This window comes from Typopeltis vanoorti, chromosome 19 (genome assembly GCF_054136105.1).
Source record: "Typopeltis vanoorti isolate ZY-2024b chromosome 19, IOZ_Tvanoo_1.0, whole genome shotgun sequence".
Lineage (NCBI taxonomy): Eukaryota > Metazoa > Arthropoda > Arachnida > Uropygi > Thelyphonidae > Typopeltis > Typopeltis vanoorti.
Window position 1 is genome coordinate 38,952,775 of NC_143567.1, and position 22,577 is coordinate 38,975,351.

A 22,577-nucleotide genomic window follows, 5' to 3' on the forward strand; every position below is an offset into this window, starting at 1 on the left:
GTCAAAACTGACTATTATGTCATTATGTTGGAGTGTAAGGTTTTCTATACTGGCTTTGAAGTGGGCTGAGTTTTTTTATGTGCAATGGTGTGTTGCCAGTATAGTGTGAGAACGCTTTGGCTAAATGCTTGGCTAGTTTGTAAGTGGGAGAATCAATGCCATCCACTATGGGACGTAATGGCACATTTTCTTTATGTATTTTTGGGAGCCCATATATGCGGGGGGGGGGGGGGGGGTCTGGAGTTATATGGTTTCAGTCTGTTGGTAATCTCCACAGGCCAAGAAGTGACCTTCTTAATGAGCCTATGGAGTTTTCTAATTTGAGAGTTGGTGGGATTGTATTCAATAGGGAGGTAAGTGGATCGATCTAATAGTAAAGCCTTGAGCTTACCTGTGTAGTCATTAAGATTGAGTACCACAGTGGCATTCCCCTTATCCGTTTTGGTGATCACTATTTCTTTGTTTTTCTTCAATTCTTGTAGTGACTTGTATTCACTAATAGATATGTTGGATTTTGGAGGTTTTGCTTTTGTGAGAACACAGGCTACATCCAATCTAATATCGTTGGCGATGTGGTTTGGAAGGTGGTGAATCCTGCGTTCAATTTGGATCATTAATTCCTCGGCCAGTAATTTCTTAGGAGCAATGGCGAAGTTGTGACCACGTGACAGAGCGTTGAGTGCTTCAGGCTTCAAGATAACTGAAGAAAGGTTAACTACAGTGTTGGTTTGTAGTGTAGGTTTGGACGCCGAGTTCTTTATTAATTTTTCAAACTTGTTGATATGTCGGCTCCATATTTGTTCGAATTCTTTATTAGTCGCCATACACGAGACGTCATGTAGGACTGACCAAAGCTCGTGATTAAGTGTATGTGAAAGCTCATTTTCTAGCGCTAAAATAGCTCTGTTTATGTCGGCTAGGGAACCGTGTGTAGCAGTAATTTGATCCCGAAGTAATGGTTTCCCCACCCTTGGCCAACTTCTTTATGGAGACTTTTGAAGAGAAAGCCTTAAACTCAGCCCCACAAAAACCTACCATATGGCTTCGCTACGTTGATGATGTGTTCGCTATTTGGCCACATGGCCCGGATTCACTCCTCTCCTTCCTAACACATTTAAACAACCAACACCCTAGAATCAAGTTCACCCTGGAAAAAGAGGAAAACAATAACCTCCCTTTCCTAGACACACTAGTCACCCGCCAACCTGATGGAACCTTGGTTTTCTCAGTTTATAGAAAACCCACCCATACAGGCAGATACATTCACCAACAATCCCATCATCCCCCCTCATAACAATATGGAGTTATTAAGACACTATTTAACAGGGCAAAAATAATATGTTCAAATGATCAAGCCCTAACCACTGAACTAAATCACATCTGTGACACTTTCTCAGCCAATGGCTACCCCCCCAAAAGAATCCAAAAAATACTTAAACCAGTTATCCACAACCCGCCTTCCCCCCCCCCCCCTTCACAAAAATGATTACTGTAAATCCATCACCATTCCCTATGTCCAAGGCACCACGGAAAAAATCAACAAAATCTTAAAAAAACATGACTTGACCACTTGTTACAGACCACACAGAAAATTGGCATCCCTTATCCGCTCCACTAAAGACCAACCACTTCCCCTAGACCTACCTGGTGTATACCAGGTCCCTTGCAGCTGTAAATTGTCCTACTTTGGCCAAAGGCAGGACAGCAAATATCAGAATCTCAGAACATAAGGATTACATCCGATTTCACCAGTACAGCCACTCTGGACTTGCAGACCACGCTCTGGATACTCGCCACAGAATAAGATGGAAGAAAGCCACAGTAATACACCGCAGCAAGTTCAAATATAAAAGACTATTCATGGAATCAACCTCAGCCCTTAGGAACATGCCAAACCTCAACAAATTTGGATGCATGAGACTGCCCCAAATTTGGGAAGCATTTATCAGAAGAACTTCAGCCCAAAGGCCAAGAACTACCAATATAGCCTGCCAGGGGGCACCTGGCAGGCTATATTGGACAGGCTATAATCAGGACTTTAGGAAAACGTTAGCTTCCTAGCTTCGGTTCTCATTTGCTGTTATGTTGTACTTGTGTGCACGTGTCTTTGTATTAAGTTCCCAAGAAGATGGCAACGTGACGTTTGCTGAAATATCAGAAAATATATATTAAAGTTTATTTAATTTATATTTCTAGTGTACGCTGTCAATTCCTTAATTATTAGTTATCATTATTAGGAGCTTTAGAAGTTGTAGCTGAAAAAAATTCCATGTTTGGTCAGATAATGGTTTCCAGATATATATATATATATATATATATATATTTTTTTTTTCTGATGTATCCTTGTGACAACATTTGTAATATTGCAATGTTCTATTCCCTCAGAAAAGCCGTTTTAGGTTCTGCTCTCCTTGTTAAGAAAAAAAAAAAAACTATTTCTACTTTGTTTTTTGGAAGGTGGGGAAAGGACATGAGGGCATCCATGAAAGTTGAGAATGAATGCTGTCAAGAAGGGGGTTAGGGCTATAATTTTTTCTTATAGAGTGGTGCATGATTAGAATAGATTGATGTTGTGTGCGCAAGTAGCATGAATGAATTCAAGAAAAGGTATGAAAGCTGGTGTGAATGGTATGGCCTCCCTTGATGCGTTCCTGACTACCTGGAGGTCTCTCTTAATAATAATAATATATAATGAAAATTAAAAAAAAAAAAAAAATATTTAGCCATCTTACAGAACTAATGTACTATAGGTTTGCAACCATTCTTGGGTAGGAATCACAAAAACTCGACTTACACACAACAAAATTGTCTGGTGATTTTTTTTTTCTGTTTTTTTTTTTTTAAACTGTGAAGTGATGCAAAATTTTTAAACCGAAATATGCATGAGCTTGACACACATGATGTAAAAAGTTGACTTGTGATATTAGAGAGAGTGCTTTTTTTATTTATTTAAATTTATATAAATATGTTCAGAAGGAAAAACTGAGTAAAATACTTGTGCCTTCATAATATTGTTTAGAAATAAATACAAGTAATTTTCTACAGATAAGGAATAAAGATAGTGAAATGTGACATCTTTTTTTTTATATTTATTTAATCGTCTTTTTTAATTTCCATCTTTGTTTTATTTAAGCAACTTAGCCAATTTTGGTATGATGAGAAAACAGCACACCTACTTGCACGTGAAGCTTTACGTGCTGCAGGTTCATTTGGCAGGTACCAAAAATATTCTTTTTAGTTTATATATTATTACACTATGTTGACAAAAGTATTTGGACATCTTATGTGCCGTGCAAATTTTGGATCCTACTGCATGCAGTATATTTAGGGAGTGTCTGCATAAATCTGGTAATAAAAGGTAGGATGTACTGCATGTTTTGCACTGTACTCAATGTCAAGATGCCACATTTATCTGAACTGACAGATTTCCAGTGTAGGATGGTAGTTGGTTATCATATCAGTGGTCTTTCTGTCCATGACATTGGTATCCGTCTCAGTATACTGAAATCCACTGTTGCTTATGTCATTTGTAGATGGAAAATGAATGGTATTACCACAGCAGGAAGTGAGTGTTGCTGGGAGGCCAGCGACACTCATTGACCAAAATTGACGAGCTCTGTTGCAGAATATTCAAGCATTCTGCAGTGACATCTGTCAGTAGTAGAACTGTCTGCAGAGAGTTGCATGCCTTACCTTATCACAGTAGCTGCTGCAAACAAGCTGCACATCAATGCCCTCAATGCCAAATGACATTTTGACTGGTATCTTTCACACCATTCCTGTACCGTAGATGATTGGAAAAGGGTTCTGTGGAGCAGTGAATCATGCTTCTGAATATTTCACTCTGATAATCATGTTTGGATCTGGAGATTCCCTGGGGAAAGGTTTCAGCATCATTCCAACTGTCAAGTTTGGTGGAAGCTCAGTAATGGTATGTAATGGTTTTGGGATGTTTCAGTTGGATGAGGGCTTGGTCTATTGGTGGACATGCCCAAAACCATGATGTCCAGGTAGAGCAGTACTTAAGCACACTGCCTAAGTACTTACTGGGGAAGTACTTAGGCAGTGACCTTTGCATGTTTCACTTCAAGCCCATCAAACATCTTTGGAACAAATTTGGGTTTGAGGCTACATTGTGATTGGTTGATGAATTTAGAGCTTGTGTAAAATTGGTAATTTTGTCTGTTTTTTTTTTGTGTTTTTCCATTAGAAAATTAGTTTTATAGTATATTAGTTAGATTTTAGTGTATTTACTGTTTTATAACATATTTTTGTTAAGATATTTCAATAATAAATATAGTTTAAAATGGTGCCAAAAACACACAAGAAATGTAAACGCACTAAGAGCAGCAAAGTCGAGAACAAGAAGGCTTGTCACACTAAGGAGATTATTGAAGATATTGAGGAGGATGTTGAAAATGAAGTAACCTCCAAAATTGCAAAGTTAAAGCAAATTATCAGAGAGATGACACTGGAATTACAGAAAGTTGAGAGGCATTTAAATTAATATGGGGAGGAAAAGAAAATTTAGCAGCAAAATAAGAAACAAAGCATGGAATCAGGTAAGTCAGTAAATAACAAAAATCAGGTAAGTAACGTTTGTAAAATAAAAGAATGTTATTTGGTATGGTGTCATCAACACCATGATGATAGAGTAGGTTATGATTTCAAGTTTTCCCAGAACACAAATTAAAAATATAACACATGCATTTCAAAAACAGAAAAGTAAACAAGATCGTAATTGTAGTAGACACTAATGACTTAACTAGTGATAAGTTCAATATAAGACAGGACATGGAAGAGACGAGAGAGTGAAAAGTGAGAAAGTGAAAATAGTAAGTATATTACCTAGATATGATAAAAATGAATTTAGCAAGGCTATGATGGCAAATGATTTGATGTGTAGGCTGTGTAGAAGGAATGAATGCGAGTTTTTAGATGTGTGGAGTGAGTTTGAGGGAAGATTATTAGATTTGTATAAGAGGGACAGCCTACACCTGAATGCATTTGGTATCAGGAGCCTTGAAAAACTAATAACTGGTTGAGGCCCAACACAGAGAGTCAGGGAAACTAAATTATAATGGGAGGAATGGTATGAATATGAGTGTAAGAGCGACAATGTTGTATAATTGTGATAATGACGGGAATGGGCATTATCATGAAAATGATTATGAGGAGAAAACTATTTCGACTTTGTGTTCATCTGGTTCGGACTCATCGAAAGTGTGCAAAGATGTCTATATGTATAAGGCACTACAGAGAAGTAGAGAACTGCAAGTTTTCCAACTGTGTCATACAGACTAGGGTATCCAACTGAACATACTGGTAGATTACTATGTCTGTACACAAATGCTAGGAGTATTAGAAACCAAGGGGTAGAGTTTATTCCCTTGGTCAGTATGTTGGGACCTAGGATTGTAGGCATTAGTGAGACCTGGCTATCAGATTCAGATGTACTAACTGGTATTGAGTGTAAAGGGTACAGTATTTTTAGGAAGGATTAGACATGATAGTAGAGGAGGGGATGTACTGCTAGTGATACTGGATGACTTGAATCCAGTTAGTGTTGAGACCTATGATTGTAGTACTAGTAACAGTATTTCATGTGGCAGTGAGTTTGAAGCCATCTGGCGTGAGGTGGAATCTAACAAGATCAATTATATAGTGGGAGTGTTGTTACAGACCTGGTGGATCAGTTGCTATTGATGAAGAGATTCATCACCAAATAGAAAAGATGGGTGCTAAAACATAATCGTAATGAGAGACTAATTATCCAAATATTGATTGGGTAGCAGTAAAATCTCATGAAAAGAATGAAAATGAATTTATTGAGCTGTTGTGAGACGACTTCCTCAAGCAGCAGGTGATAGAAGGAACTTGAGGTCAAAGAGTGTTAGATTTGATTATAGTGTCAGAGGGCATTTCAGTTAAATTATTCTGCCTCAAGTTGGTGACAGTGATCATGCACTATTCACTTGGGAAGTGACTAAGTTTATAAATGTTCCATTCAGAAAAGTTACATGCTGAACTACAAAGCAGAAAATTATGACCAACTGAAGAGCATACTGAGTTCAGTGGAATGGGATTGGTTGCTGGATATGAAGAATGTTGACAGTGCGAGGGAAGCATTTAAACAATACTTAAATGCAATATCAGAGTGTGTCCCGAGAGTTTGAAGAATAAATAGGGTAGGAGTCAAATGGTTGTGTAATCTTATTAAGCAAGAGATTCGTAAGAAAAGGATGCTGTGGAATACCATTTGCATGAGGATGATGTCTGTTATGAAAATTATAAGTCACAGGCTATGAGTCACAACTGTTGTATGGAAAGCTAAGTCTGAGTATGAAAAGAAACTGGCTCTAAAGAAAACCCACAAGAATTCTATTGATATGCCGCAAGTAAAATAAAGAATGAATATGAAAGAATAAGTCTTCCGAATGCAGATGGTGCGAGGGTGTCAGATGCAGAAGAGGTTGTTCAACTGACGAATGCCCATTTTATTTAAAGCTATCAACCTGGTGTATGCAACATTACGCTCGCGGCTACCTCTTAACTAGATGAAGAAACTCTAGTGTATGAGGATAGGTATTAGAGCTGTTGCCCAAACTGAATAAGAATTCAGCAATATGGACTGATGGGATATCAGCATGGGTGCTAAAAGAGTGTTCAGCTGAACTGGCTATTCCTTTGTTTAGACTATATGATATGAGTCTCAGAGCAGGGAAGATTCTACAGGAATGGAAAGAATTTATGGCATTGCATAATGGTGGTGGTGCAAAGACTGATGTATCCAACTATCGACCAATTAGTATCTCAGGAGTGTTAGTGAAGATTTTAGAAAGATTGGTTAGGGCTTGTATTCAGAAAAGGGTTGACAGTGAATCTCTACTTTGCACAGTTTGACTAAGGGAAAGTCATGTTTTGGCAACTTGCTCACATTCTATAACAAAGTAACCATTGAACTAGACAAAGTGAATGGATACACTATGATACTTTTGGATTTTGCTAAGGCTTTTGACAGAATACAGGATGGAAGACTGTTGCATAAATTGGAGAATATAGGTTTGGATTATAAAATATTAGTGTGCATAAGAAAATGGCTGACTGACAGAGATCAAAAAGTGCTATACTGGGATGTGAGTCTGCAAGATTTAAGGTAACCAGTGGTGGTGTACCACAAGGATCAGTGCTTGGTCCACTGTTATTCAATCTTTACATTAATGATATTGGGAAGGATTTGACAGGTGACATAACTATTTGCTGATGATGCGAAGATAGGTAAGGTAATCAGGATTACTGCTATGCAGTACTTGCAGAATGATTTGAATAGACTTTAATTGTGGGCATATGAAAATGGATGTCAGTTCAATGTCAGTAAATGTAAAGTCATGTATGTTGGCATGATTAGATACTCAATGTTGTATTATATTGGTGTGATTATGCTAGAAGAAACTGATCAGGATAGGGATCTTGGAGTGTTAGGAGATAGGAAATTAAAGTTCAGTAACCATGTAGTAAAAATTGCAAATACAACTCAAAAGATGATTGCACTGCTGAAACAAACTTTGACATGTAAAGATAAGGATGTCATTTTGCCTCTTTACAAGGCCTTGAAAAGATTTCATGTGGACTATTGTGCACAGGTCTGGTTTCTTATGATTCTGATATAGTTAAGAGACTGCAACAGAGAGTGTTAAAAATGATATCAGGATTGTGGTATACTAATTATGAAGACAGATGGAGAATTTGTGGACTGCAGACACTAGCAAACAAGAGAAAGAGGGATGATATGATTGAGAATTACAAACTTTTGAAAGGGTCATACAGGATTTCAGTTGATGGAATTTTTCATTTTATGGAGGTTGAGGAAAGGAGAAGAAGGTATCATTGGAAGCCGAGAATGAATGCTGCTAAGAAAGGGGTGAGGAGATAGATTTTTCTCTTATAGAGTGATGTATGAATGGAATAGATTGCCATTGGATGTTGTGTGTGCAAGCAGTATGAATGAATTCAAGAGTAAGGATGATAGCTGTGTGTGTAGTATGTGGCCTCCCTCGATGGGTCCCTAACTCCCTGGAGGTCTCTGTTAATGATAATTAGAATGCTGAATTTGCTCCAGACCAGTGTCATCAGCAATGGAGATAGCTTTGTGCAAGGAATGGACGTATATTCCTGTTGACAGAATACAGCATGGAATGATTGATAGCATGCCCCAGAGGTGGTCTCATTCATTACTAGAAATGTAATTAAAATGCATTTTTTCATTTTACCACAACTAGGTGTCCAAATAATTTTGTCAACATAGTGTATATTCTTTATAATTTGTATATGCAATTATAACAAAAATGATATTCAACCATTCTGCCATCAGTTAACAGTAAAGAATATTAATCCTTTCTCATGTAATGTCCAGCATTCTTTTCTAGTTTAGTAAAGCTATTTTCTGTATTAAATAAAAGCTACATATTCCATATTATGTTGAAAGCCACAAATTTTTTTACTAGATATTCTTGCTTTTTTTTTTTGCAATTTTAGCAATTTGTTGCTCTAAAACTGTTAGATATACACTTGAAAGTTCTTGAATGCATGCAATTAAGAAGTGTGCATAGAGCCTGATGGACTGTAGTAGAATATTAATAATACTGCATTTTTAGCATACTTCTTAATTTCATGATTTACTTTTTTGAACTTTTCAACTATTTAGTATTCTGTGTGTTTGTTATTTCAAAATATAGCTGGGATTTTAGTTAATAGAAAGTACTAATTAGAAAAAAAGCCACACACAGCATACTGATATTGAAGCTGCACTGAAAATGACTCAAACATGTGTATGGATTGGCATGCTTATTGAAGAGTAGAGATAATTTTTTTAACTTTTTTTAATTTTAACCCCTTGAAGAGCAGAGATAATTTTTGGTCTTTTATTATAGGACTTAATATCATAACTGTGCAACATTGATAACCTGATTTTCGTTATATATTTGATTGAAATAGGGAGCTCATAATACATACATCTTCAAGGCCCACCTTTCCTAATTGGGTTGTGGGGGGCAACAGCTGCAAGAGGAACTTCCAATGGTCACGATCCTCTGCCACCAAGCTTAGGTGTTCTGGTGGGATTCCCAAACGTGTCCACCCAAGGTTTTGGATATAATCTATCCAGCGAGTCCTTGGCCTCCCACCCTCTGGCTTGGCAAAGAGGGCCTGCTGAGGGAGCCTCTCTTGTGGCATTCTGACCAGGTGCCCGTACCAACGTAACTGTGATCTCTCAACACGGAGAAGCAGCGGTTGAGTATTGAGAGTTTCCCGAATTGCAGAGCTTCTGACTCTGTCGAGTCTTGTCAGTCCTGCAACCCCTCGAAGGAACCTCATTTCAGCCACTTGGATTCGTGTCCACATTCTTTCAGTCATTACCCAACTCTCATGACCATAGGTGAGGATGGGGACATAGACTGTATTGAAGACAGCCAGCTTTGCCTTCTGGCTTAACTCCTGCTTCAATACTACCGAACGGCCAAGCTCCCACAATATTGAGCTTGCTAAGCCAATTTGAGTACCTAGCTCTACATCCCATTTTCTATCATTCGTGAATATGGACCCAAGGTATTTAAACTTCTCCACCTGCCTCATTGGGACCCCACTTACATGTAGAGTGCACTGGGATGGTTGTCTTGAGACCACAAATGTTGTTTTGGCCACACTGATCTTCATTCCGGTGTCTGCACAAACAGCTACAAACCTATCCAGGGTCCGCTGGAGGTCATCTGTGGAAGAGCTAAGCAGAACTAGGTCATCTGCAAAAAGCAGACTTCCAATGCTACATCTTCCAATTCTGACACACTCACTGCCTCGGCTGTGCCTATCAATCCAGTCCATAAATATTATGAAAAGGAGGAGTGACAGAACACACCCTTGGCAGAGGCCAACGGAGACTGTGAAAGGTTCAGACTTTGTACTGTTTACCCTGACACAAAACTCTGGGCATTCATACAGGGACTTGATGGAAACTAATAGTTGGCCATCCACTCCATATTCCTGTACTACTTGCCAAAACTTATCCCGAGGAACCCGGTCATATGCCTTCTCCAAGTCCACAAAATGTGTAGACATTCTTGGCATATTCCCAAGATTTCTCAAAGACTTGCCTTAAAGTGAAGATTTGGTCAGTTGTGCTTCTACCAGAACGAAAGCCACATTGTTCTTCCTGGAACTATGACTCAACTATGCTCCTGCACCGTCTTTCCAAGCACCTAGCATACACTTTCCCAGGCAGGCTGAGCAGAGAGATGCCACGATAGTTACTGCAATCCTTCTGGTCTCCCTTCTTGAAGACTGATATTATTATGCCTGTCTGCCTTTGCTTTGGTGCTCGCCCAGATATTCAAGCAGCCTGACACACTCGAGTCAGCCAAAGAACACCGTCTCGATTTAAGGCTTTTAACATTTCGGGCCGAATTTCATCATCGCCAGCAGCCTTTCCCAATTTTAGCGATTTTATTGCTAAATGGACCCTCTTCTGCTGTGAGACTAGTCATTGCCCCAATCTGCACCTCTTGGATGTCCACAACTGCTGGGCCACCGGGTTAAGAAGGCTCTCAAAGTATTCCCTCCATCTGTGGAGGATATCCTTCTCGGTTGTTAAAAGTGCATCATCAGAGGCCTTAATTGCCCTTGCTGTGCACGATTTCCTCCCTCGAAGGCGGCGGATGGTCTGCCAGAATACTTTGCTTGTATTTGCATAGGATGAGTCTAATCTTTCTCCAAAGGATTCCCAAGTCTTTTCGTGCCTCAGCATACCACAAACGCATCTCAGGTGACCTGACCCTAAGCCATGTTAGGTAGGACTCCTTTTTTGCCCGGACAGTTTTTTGGACTTCTTGGTTCCACCAAGGTGTCCTTTTCTCACTGCCTGTTGCCATGCCGAGCCACTTTCAGAACAGAACAGCTGTCACTGCCTCTGCACTCTCATGCGGTGGCAGTGACAGCTGTTCTGAACAGCTTCCACTCCTCCTCCTCAACATCTGCATTATGCTTGGGAATCTCTTTGAACCTGGAGGAAATGTCATCTGCAAAATTCTTCCTCGCAGCCTCATTTTCCAATGCCTCCCATTTCACACGGTATAGCTGCTTAGGCCTACCAGCATTGATGGTAGCATCTGGTTTCTGAAGCCGTAGAGTGCACACAACAAGGTGGTGGTCAGTTGACAGTTCTGCCCCTCTTCTCACACGAATGTCCAACACTGAGGAAAATAGGTCTGCTGAGACTATAAAGAAGGTCAATCAGAGACCTTTGTTCTAGTGTATTCCTGTACCAGGTATACTTATGGACTTCTCGGTGCTGGAAGAAGGTATGGACAAGCTGTTAGTACAGCAGAAGTCCAATAATTTCAACCCATTCACGTTAAGGTCAGGGGCATCGTTCCTCCCAACCACATCCCTTCATGTCTGTTCATCTGTTCCAACATGTGCATTGAAGTCACCCATTAGCAGGACTGATCCCATGTCTGCCACCCTGTCAAAAGCAGCATCCACTTCCTCTAGGAAGGCAGAGTATTCTGACTCCAGATTAGGTGCATAGGCTTGCACCACAGCCAAATCATGTATTTTCATCTGAAGCTTTAACACACATACCCATCCCCAATGGGATCCACTCAGCAACACAGTCTGACAGCTGGGGGCTTGTGAGTATCCCCACACCCTCCTAAGCAGACATTGTCGGGCTCACACCAGAGTAATAGAGCTTCCACCCCTTATCCAGGTCGACAGTTCCAGAGCCTCTCCTGTTGGTCGAAGAAAGCCCGACTAAGTCTAGCCGGTAGCACTTGGCTTCCTTGACCAGTTGCAACTCCTTGGAACTCATAATATCAGTTAATATTATTAGTTTTACAGACACACTAATATTAGTATTAGTTTTTTCATGATAAGTAATTTATAACATAATAACATGTTATAAATTCAGTTTTAATATAATACTATATTTTATAACATATAATATTAATATAATAATATATAATATAACATTTATGCTATGAATTGAATGCGAACTGAAAAAGTACGATACAACTTTTGAAAACATACCAAACAAACTAGCTGGTTTGCCACTTGTATAGCATTATACATGTCTGCAAGGATATGTGCTTTGCATTATGGGATGCTAAGGCAAGTGATGTGATGTCATTAGCCTCTATATGTAAGTTACCCAGTCGTGAAGTTACTTCACTTGCAAACTTTGTTTGCTTGCACTTGGATAAAGGATTAAACCAAGAATATAATTTCTTGGCTCTTTAATTTATAGTATGACCACGAAAAATTTTCAAGTCTTTCAGCTTATGTCAGTCCACTGTCTGATGTCTGCCAACCAAGATCTTCTAATATCTTCCTTGTCAACTTCTTCCATTTATTGTCCCTTTTATAATCAGTTGAAGTATCTTATATTTTTCATTACAATGTAGGTGACCAAGATATGCAGTTTTTCTTGTTTTCATTGTATCTAAAAGTTCATATGATTTACCCATTTGCTCCAGGACTTCTTGATTGGAAGTTTTTTCTGTCCGTGGGATTTTTAATATTTGTCTGTATAACTGTATTTCAAAGGCTTCAAGTTTTTTTATCGATGTGGTCCATACAACAGTACAGACCATACATAGCATTTAATCGTGTGTACTCTAAGCTCTAAATTTAAATTGCTGTTACACCGTGTTGATTTCATCAGGAGAAAATTTTTTCTTGCCATTTCAATTCTAACTTTTATTTCCATTTCTGGGTTGCATTCTTCATTCAATCAGCATCTGAGATATTTAAATTTTGTCACTCTTTCTATTTGTTTCCTGTTTAAAAAAGTGCTGATTTAAGAATTGGTTTCTTGCTTATGATCCATAAATTTAGTTTTGGTGATATTTATTCTTAATCCCATTTTTTGACTCTCTTCATTCACTAGTTCGAGAAGATTTTGAAGATTCTGAATATTGCCAGCCAGGAGAGCTGTCATCAGCATATCAGATGTTATTGATGATTTCACCATTTTCATTAATCCTTTTCTCTCTTCCTTTTAAGATTTTTTGAAATATGGCTTCTGAGCACAGCAATCCCTCGATTAGTGCACCTAATGCGTTCTTTAAAACAGGCACATTAATCGAAAACGCACTAATCGAGTATAATAACCTATGGAAAAAAGTATAATTAGTTCCTCAAATTTCTATTTTTACCCTTGATTTTTTTTTATAAAAGAATTAGGGTATGTCTCAGGGCCTAGTTAAAGGAACACTATGAAGCTCTAAGACAAAACATATTCAAAATATAAATCTATTATTCTGGTAGGTATTCTGTTTCTTTTTTTCATACAACTGTCTCTTCTGCAAATTTCCTGCTTCTCTCTTCACAAGGGCCAGTCTCTAAGCATTGCTACTTAAAAGTTTTGGTTGCACGAAAAATATTTTAAATTTGTTTCTGTGAAATCTCTTTGGGCTTGTCAGTGATTAAATTTTCTTCATATGCTTCAGGATCTTCCTGCTGTGCATCTAAATTTAGCAGGAATCACTCAGTTTCTCAGAATGAGATTTAATTAACTTAGATTCATTTGAAAAGCCTCTAAAATCATTTGCACAATGTAGAAGAATGTGCTTCCAAATGGATCGCATATTGTTAGCAGTAATTTCATTCAACTTTGTGACTTTATAACCAGGCTGAGATTTCTCTGATTTAGCCAGAAAAGTCTTGGAAGGCATTGGCTTCCAAAAAAAGGGCAGTTTCATCAACATTAAATATTTGTTGGTCACAATAGCCTCCATCTTATATTCAATTTTCTTCAAACGTCTGGATAATTTGCGGCCACCTCCTTATCGGCACTTGCAGCTTCGACTGTGATTAGAACATTATGTAGGCTATTTCTCAAACCACCCAGCACTAACGTGGAATTCTTCTTTTCCATCACTGATAGCCCTTTCTTTCAAGGTTGCAAAGAGACTTAATGCTTTTGATTTAATAAGGCCAGTTCTTAGCAGGATCCATTTTTGTACAATCTTCGATCATGGTACAAAGAAGTCTCTCTAATTCAGTCATTATAATATTTTGTATTCAGCAACTTTGCTTAAAATTACTCTTATAGTTGATTCACCCATTTTTGTGTTCTTGTCTTATCTTTGCTCTGGACTTGCCTTGTTCACTTTCTTTATTATTTCAAGTTTTTCTTCCAATGAGATTATTTTTCGAATCATTTTCCCAATTTCACTTTTTTACTCACTAATTCTTTTACTCATGATGAAAAGTTGGGAAAATACTTTAAAATAAAAAAAAAAATGTAAGAAAAATAATTGCAAAGGAGGTACGAGATATGATCAGCAAAATGCTATGTAATTAGCAGACGACATAAATTTTGGCAGTAAATTTGGGCTTGTCAGTGATTAAATTTTCTTCATATGCTTCAGGATCTTCCTGCTGTGCATCTAAATTTAGCAGGAATCACTCAGTTTCTCAGAATGAGATTTAATTAACTTAGATTCATTTGAAAAGCCTCTAAAATCATTTGCACAATGTAGAAGAATGTGCTTCCAAATGGATCGCATATTGTTAGCAGTAATTTCATTCAACTTTGTGACTTTATAACCAGGCTGAGATTTCTCTGATTTAGCCAGAAAAGTCTTGGAAGGCATTGGCTTCCAAAAAAAGGGCAGTTTCATCAACATTAAATATTTGTTGGTCACAATAGCCTCCATCTTATATTCAATTTTCTTCAAACGTCTGGATAATTTGCGGCCACCTCCTTATCGGCACTTGCAGCTTCGACTGTGATTAGAACATTATGTAGGCTATTTCTCAAACCACCCAGCACTAACGTGGAATTCTTCTTTTCCATCACTGATAGCCCTTTCTTTCAAGGTTGCAAAGAGACTTAATGCTTTTGATTTAATAAGGCCAGTTCTTAGCAGGATCCATTTTTGTACAATCTTCGATCATGGTACAAAGAAGTCTCTCTAATTCAGTCATTATAATATTTTGTATTCAGCAACTTTGCTTAAAATTACTCTTATAGTTGATTCACCCATTTTTGTGTTCTTGTCTTATCTTTGCTCTGGACTTGCCTTGTTCACTTTCTTTATTATTTCAAGTTTTTCTTCCAATGAGATTATTTTTCGAATCATTTTCCCAATTTCACTTTTTTACTCACTAATTCTTTTACTCATGATGAAAAGTTGGGAAAATACTTTAAAATAAAAAAAAAAATGTAAGAAAAATAATTGCAAAGGAGGTACGAGATATGATCAGCAAAATGCTATGTAATTAGCAGACGACATAAATTTTGGCAGTAAAAATTTGGAACATAGTATACATGGAAGTAGTGTAGTATGCCATTAAAAATAACTTTGCAAAATGTTTTAAATCAGTAACTAAATTATTTCATTCTGGTGAGTGATTTTTTTAAAATAGTTAGCCACAAAAAATGGAAAATTTTTAAAATCTGTAACATTTATTTTTAAGATGTATATAGGCGCACTAATCGAAGTTGGGTGTCGAAAAAAAATGATGCACTAATCGGGGGCACATTAATTGAGTGATTACTGTATATGTTAAAAAGGAGAGGCAACAGCGCACACACCCTTGCCTTACTCCTCTTTTGATGTTAATGGAGTCTGTAATAATGTCATCAACTTTGAACAGATGCCTTTTGGTTCTAATAAAAGTGTTCAATGATCCTGATATCTTTACCATCTAGTCCAATTCTTTTTAATAATTCAATCATTTTGATTACTTCCTTGTTTCGGTCATTACATTTTTGGAATGAGCTTCGAGAACAGAAAAAAGCTTCTCTCGTTCCCAAACCACTTCTAAAGCCAAATTGGGTATCACTGATGTATATTCACATTTTCTGTATATTTCTTTTTGAATTATTTTCAGAAACATTTCGAGAACATGACTCATTAGACTGATCATTCTATAGTCATTACAAGTTTTGGCATTTGCTTTTTTAGGTCGCATGATGAAGTTCAACTGCAACCAGTCTTGAGGGATTATGCCTGTATTGTAGATCTTATTCTTTACTAATATAGTAATGTTGTCATCTTCTAATAACTTGACTATTTCTGCTGGTATTCCTATCAGGACCTAAGGCTTTACCATTTTTAGCTGAGTTCAGTGTGTATTCTACCTCTGATCTTAGAATGTATGAGCCTTCCATCTGTTCATAAGTATTTTCTGAGTTTTGTCAGTTATCAGTAAAGAGTTCTGCATATTTCATCCATTCTATTTTATCATCATTTTTGGATGATAAAATATAAGAACAAGAAGGTCTCTTTCAGCTTTTTTGTGTAAATTAACTGTCATGCTTTTCTTGTAGAAATTCTATTTCTTTACATTTTTCATTCATCCAGATTTCTTTTGCTTCTTTGATTTTGTCTTTAATAATTTTCTAAACCTCTTTATATTTTGTTGGACTATTATTTTTATCTTCTGCATTGGTCAGTGAGAGAATTTCATCAGTTATCCAGTCTTTCTTTTTTACTACTCTATCAGGACACAAAATATTGACACATTTTTCTATGAATACAGATTTTAATTTGTTCCATGTTTAACACTTATGAATGACATCATCATCATTCATAAGTGCCCTCTTGATTCAGATCTTGACTCAGTTTTTTTTTTTTTTTTTCTCCGAGTTTTAACTTTCCTAGATCAAAACTTTTTTTGATGTTTCTTAAGTATAGCTTTCAGTCTAAGTTTAACTCTGTCATCATTCATTAATTAGTAAGTAATTAATTTTGTTTCTGACTATATTTGAATTATTATCCATCCTGCTGATGTTATTTTTCCTCAAGGCCACAGTTTCCATAGCATACATCACAACTGGTCTCACTACTGTCCTGTAGATTTTGCCTTTTAGATTGATCGGCACCCTCTTATCGCATAGCACTCCAGCTCTCTCTCCACTTCCTCCATCCTGCTTGTATTCTGCATCCCACTTCCTTCTCAGTCTCACCATCCTCTTTCATTGTTGAATCTAAGTATCTAAAGTCACTGACCTTCCTGATGACATTTCCTTCCAGATCCGTCTCCTGGCTGCCATCCACTTTGCAACACATATACTCTGTCTTACTTCTGCTCAGTCTCTCTCCAACTTTCCAGTTTAGCTGCCACTTCTTCTCTTGATTCTGCACACATCACGATGCCATCTGCATACAACATAGTCCAAGGCGTGTCTTCTCTCACCTCCTCCATCACAATATTAAACAGGAACGGACTTAATGCTGACCCTTGATGCAAGCCAACTGTCACTCGAAAATTTTTTCTCTCTCCCAGGCATGTCCGAACTCTTGTCTTCACATTTCTGTACATCTCCTGCACCAGCCTGACATATTTCTCTGGTACCTTCTCCCTCAGACCCCTCCAGACTTCTTGCCTTGGCACTCTATCATACACTTTCTCCAGATCAATAAATAAATACCAGATGTAGCTCCCATTGCTTCTCTTGAAACTTTTCCATCATCTGCCGTAACCCAAAGATAGCATCTGTCGTCGATTGACCAGGCATGAAGCCAAATTGCTCCTTTGCAATCTCCACCTCCTTCCTCAGTCTTCCATCAAGAACCCGCTCTAGGATTTTCATTGTGTGGGACATCAACTTTATTCCTCTGTAATTCTTACAGTCTTGTGCATCCCCTTTACTCTTGTAGATAGGGACAAGAGTACTTTCCACCATTCCTCGGGTATATTTTCCTGTTGACAAACTTTTATTAACAGGTCCCACAGCAGGTCAATTCCCTCTTCCCCCAGTGCCTTCCATGCCTTTACTGGGATCCTGTCAGGGCCTACTGATTTTCCATTCTTCATCCTCTTTATGGCCTTCTTCACTTCCACTCTACTAATGTTCTGCATCATCCCTTCATAAGGCTCTCCATCTTCTCTGTGAGTCCTTGCATTTTCTTCATTCAAAAGCCTTTCAAAGAATATTCTCCATCTGTTACTTATATCCACATCCTTTCTTAATGCCCTTCCTCCAGGGTCTTTGATCTGCCTAATATGTACGATGTCCTTTGATGCCTTATTTCTAAATTTTGCCAATCGATAAATCTTTCTCTGTCCTTCCTTTGTTTCTAACTGATCATAAAGGTCTTACCATCTGTTACTTATATCCACATCCTTCCTTAATACCCTTCCTCCAGGGTCTTTGATCTGCCTCACATGTATGATGTCCTTTGATGCCTTATTTCTAAATTTTGCCAATCGATAAATCTTTCTCTGTCCTTCCTTTGTTTCTAACTGATCATAAAGGTCTTGATATGCCATGACCTTTGCCTGTGCAACAACTCTCTTGGCTTCTCGCTTTTTCTCTCTGTCCTCTTCCACTCTTGACTCATCCCACTTCTGCCTTGCTTTTCTCTTAGCCGTCACTGCTTCTTGTACATTATTATTCCACGACCAACCCTCCTTCTGCTCTCTCATCTTTTCAGATGTTTCACCAAGCACCTCAATTGCACAGCTTAGAATTGCATGCTCCATGATGACCTTAATATGAAGGTTGAAATGTCAGGAAATTAAAGTAATTATTCTTAACACAGTAGTAGTCTTCATAATTTTGTCAATATGGATGCTGATCACTGTGTAACTTTAAAAGGAAGAATAGAATAATTCTAAACTGCAAGTTTTTATGTGATTACACATGAAAACTTGCTTGAAGATCATTCAACCTACCTTCCCTTAGACCAGTATTTCTCAACATTTTTTGGATCATGCCCCATCTCAACGCCTCTAAAAATTTTGATGCCCCCCCCCCGCTGACAATGGTGAGTGTTTTGAGTATATCAGTGATGAATGCAACATTATTTTCTAATTGCCCCCCCCCCCATGCGCACACCCCACTTTGAGAAACACTGGACTATGACCCAGCAGTAAACAGATCAAATCACTTCACACACTTAAAAATGTCGCCTTCTGGACTGTTAAAATTATTAATAAACAAAAACCATACAAATCCCCCCCCCCCACATACACACATAGATATATGGACTACATAAAATCTACAAACAGATTATTTATCATTACCCCAATTGTAGATGCCACTGATTCACCTACTTACAAATTAGCCAAACATTTAGCCAAAGTGTTTGCCCAACTGGCAGCTCACTTTAAAGCCAGTATAGAAAACCTCAAAGTCCAACACACTGATATAATGGTCAGTTTTGATGTCTCCTCTCTGTCCAGTGTCCCACTTAAAGACACTGTAGACCTAATTCATGATGAATTTCCTCTTAATAATATCTCAGTCCTGTGTAAGTTCACTATAAACTCTGGCTATTTCATTTGTAAAGAAAATTTTACAAATAGAGGGGGACAGCAATGTGCTCTCTTCTCCCACCAACTACGTCACCTCTGAAAAGAAAGATGAACTCTTCTTTTCCTATGTCAGAAGCACGTATGAAAAATGAACTAAAATTCTGAAAAAATATAACCTTACGGTCACATACAGACCATATATGAAATTGGCATCCCTTATCCACTCAAAGACCTGCCACAGTCTCTAGACCTGATAGGAGTTTATTAGGTCCATTGCAGTTGTAAACTATCCTGCTGTGGCCAGACAGGATACCCAACATCAGAATTGCTGAACATAAGGAGTACGTCCTCTTTTACCACTATAGCCACTCAGGACTTGCTGACCATGCATCAGACACTTGACATAGAATACACTGGGCAGAGGCCACTCTACTCCACTGCAGCAGATATAAATATGAAAGACTATTCCTTGAATCGCTGTCTTAAGAAACTACAAAAACCTTAATTATTTGATGCATGAAACTGTCCCAAATTTGGAAAGCTCTCATCCTCTGGACTTCAGCCCAACAGTCAAAGACATCCCATTTTACCCACAAGTGGGCATAATTTAGGACTTTTTAGCTCTTTCATTCACTATGTTTCAGCCTCATTACTCAGTGTAGGGCCTATGTGCACATATCATGTTGTATTGTGTTCTGTGATGGTGGCAGTCTACAAAATATTGGAAATATTAATTAAATTTATTGTAATTATTATTAGTCTGCATTGTAATTTCCTTAAACTACAGTTATCTTATCTTATGCTTTTTCCAGATCTACAAAACTAAGTACACATTCCTGTTATATTCCAGTTATTTGTCAACTGTTTGTTTTAAAGTAAAAATATCCTGATACCTTATTTGGTCTGAACCCAGCTTTTGTTCTCCATGTTTCATTTTCAGAACTTTTCTTTTCTCACTTCATTTTCAGAACCTTTCTTAGCTTCTTCACTGTTCCACATAAGATTTATGCTTGCATAAATCTTATGTGGACACTCAGTACAGAAATTGTGCTATAATTCTTACATTCTGTTTTATTTACCTTTTTATGGATGGTTACTATGAGATCCCTGCTAAAATTATCCAATTTGATATCACATTTATGCAACCAGTGATATCAAATATGAAATTTGATATCACTGGGTGCTTCAGGACACATGCAATTTACAGGCAAAAAATACTAAAGGTGGTGATGAGCAGTAGATGACATTGGTGTAGATGATGATGGTAGTAGCTGTTCAGTGTTGTTGATGAAGTGGTAGAGACAAGAGTTGTAGAGTTGGTAGCCTCCCTCAATGAATCTTTGGACTCCTTGGAGGTGTCATGTAATAGTATCTTCTCAGCTGCCCCTCAATTTCATTCCTGATGGCTTTTAAAATCAGTACCTCAGGTACTGATTTGAATTTTCTTGAATATTTTCTGCCACTGCTTTTTCTCTGTTTATATCATTAACACTCTGTAGAGTAATTACTCCAGACATTGAGAATATCTTATTTTCAGTTTTATGTCACCTTTACCATCTCTGATTCCTTTCTAAGCTTTTCAGTAATCTCCAGAACTTTTACCACATTTTTGATATTTATCTTTAATATTCTTAATAAATCGTTACCTCATGATGCTGTTGTCCAGGAACTTATTAACTTTGGGTTATTTTATTTTATGGATGGTTTGATAATAAATGCACTTTAGCAAGCCATGATGTGATTGAAGATGAAACATCACACAACACAATATTATTATTATCATCATCATCTGAAGACTCCATGGAGTCAAAGACTCATCTAGGAGGTCCTTTTGTCATACACACAACTCATATTCTTTTCTCATATTTGACATTCCAGAGATCCGAAACTGCCTTAGTCAGTTGCCTCTGGACCCTTTCCAACATCTCTTCATCCTTTTGAAAATCAGGTGACCAAATCTGTGCACAGTAGTTCATGTGTGGCCTAATCAAAGCCCTATACAATGGAACAAGAATCTCCTTACTTCTACAAGTCAGTGTCCTCCACATCATTCCCAGATTTGTGTTGTCCTTACAATTTTGGCAATGTGTCCCCTAAATTTCAGATCCTTATCCACTATTATCCCAAGATATCTTCTTTCCTCCACCTCCAACAATATATCCCCACCAAGCATAAATTCTACATCCCATCTTTGTTTCCCAAATCTTAAAACCTTACATTTTGCAACATTGAACTTGCATTCCCATGCCCACTCACTCAATTTATTCAAGTCTTGTAAGGCCACAACATATTTTCTACTCTTCATAATTTGTCCCAACTTTGCATCATCTGCAAACAACTGAATATCCTCATTCAAATCTTCGCCTTCATTAACAACAGCAATGGCTCTAAAACAGACCCCTGAGGCACACCACTAGTGACTTTCCTCTTTTGGGATATTGCTCCCCCATACACAACTTGCTGATACCTATCAGGTAGCCAGTCTCTGATCCAATGCACTAATCTAATACCAAACCCCATCCGCTCCAGTTTGACTATCAACTTATCAACTTTTCATAATCTATGAAAAGCCCTTGCAAAATCTAAGTATACTACTATGTATCCCTCTCCTCTGCCCAAGGAAGCCGTTATCTTACTTATTACCCATGCTGTCCATCAAAGAGAATGCCATTTTTGTCAACCCAATTCTGTCAATCCAGTTCTCACCAGCTTCTCTGACAATTTATCCACAATACATGACACACAGATAGGCCTATAATTTGATGCTTGAGTTCTATCACCTCCCTTATGAAGGGTCACAATCTTGCACTCCTTCCACTTCTTTGGAACTCGACCCAGCACAAGACTCATATTAAAAAAATATGTCAGGGCAGATGCCAACTCACTGGCACATTCCTTCAGAATACATGGTGGTATATTATCAAGTCCCACAGCTTTATTAACATCAAGTTTGCTCAATTCCCCATCATCAACTGCTCTCAATTTCTCCATGATGTCACATTCACAAGAATGAAAAACCTTTATGAACTGCTCATTAAGTATCTCCACTATAATCTTCTGCAGAAGTTGTCCTTATACCATTTTCTCAAATCAATGTCATCCTTCCATAATCATTCTATTTTTTTTTTTTTTTTTGCTGGCTATTTATCGAAAGAACTCCCTAGCATTCTTTTTTGGCTTCATTAGCTAACTGCTGCTCATACTTCACTTTTGCTACCCTTACCAACCAAGTCAACCTCCTTGCCTGGTCTTTGTAATCCTTATGGAATTAGTTATTACCACTTCTCTTATGCTGCCTCCATGATGCCTTTTTT

The 22,577-nt window shown here is 37.8% G+C and overlaps 1 protein-coding gene across 2 annotated transcripts in view; it reads left to right on the forward strand.

Annotated features, from left to right (window-relative positions):
- Nucleotides 1–22,577, forward strand: part of LOC150096010 (EEF1A lysine methyltransferase 1) — an 84,146-nt gene that overhangs the window by 29,793 nt on the left and 31,776 nt on the right. For both annotated transcript variants that reach the window (XM_090408891.1, XM_090408890.1), the window contains exon 3: nt 3,134–3,216. In XM_090408891.1, the coding sequence (XP_090265017.1) occupies nt 3,134–3,216 (83 nt within the window). The remainder of the gene's footprint in view (nt 1–3,133; nt 3,217–22,577) is intronic.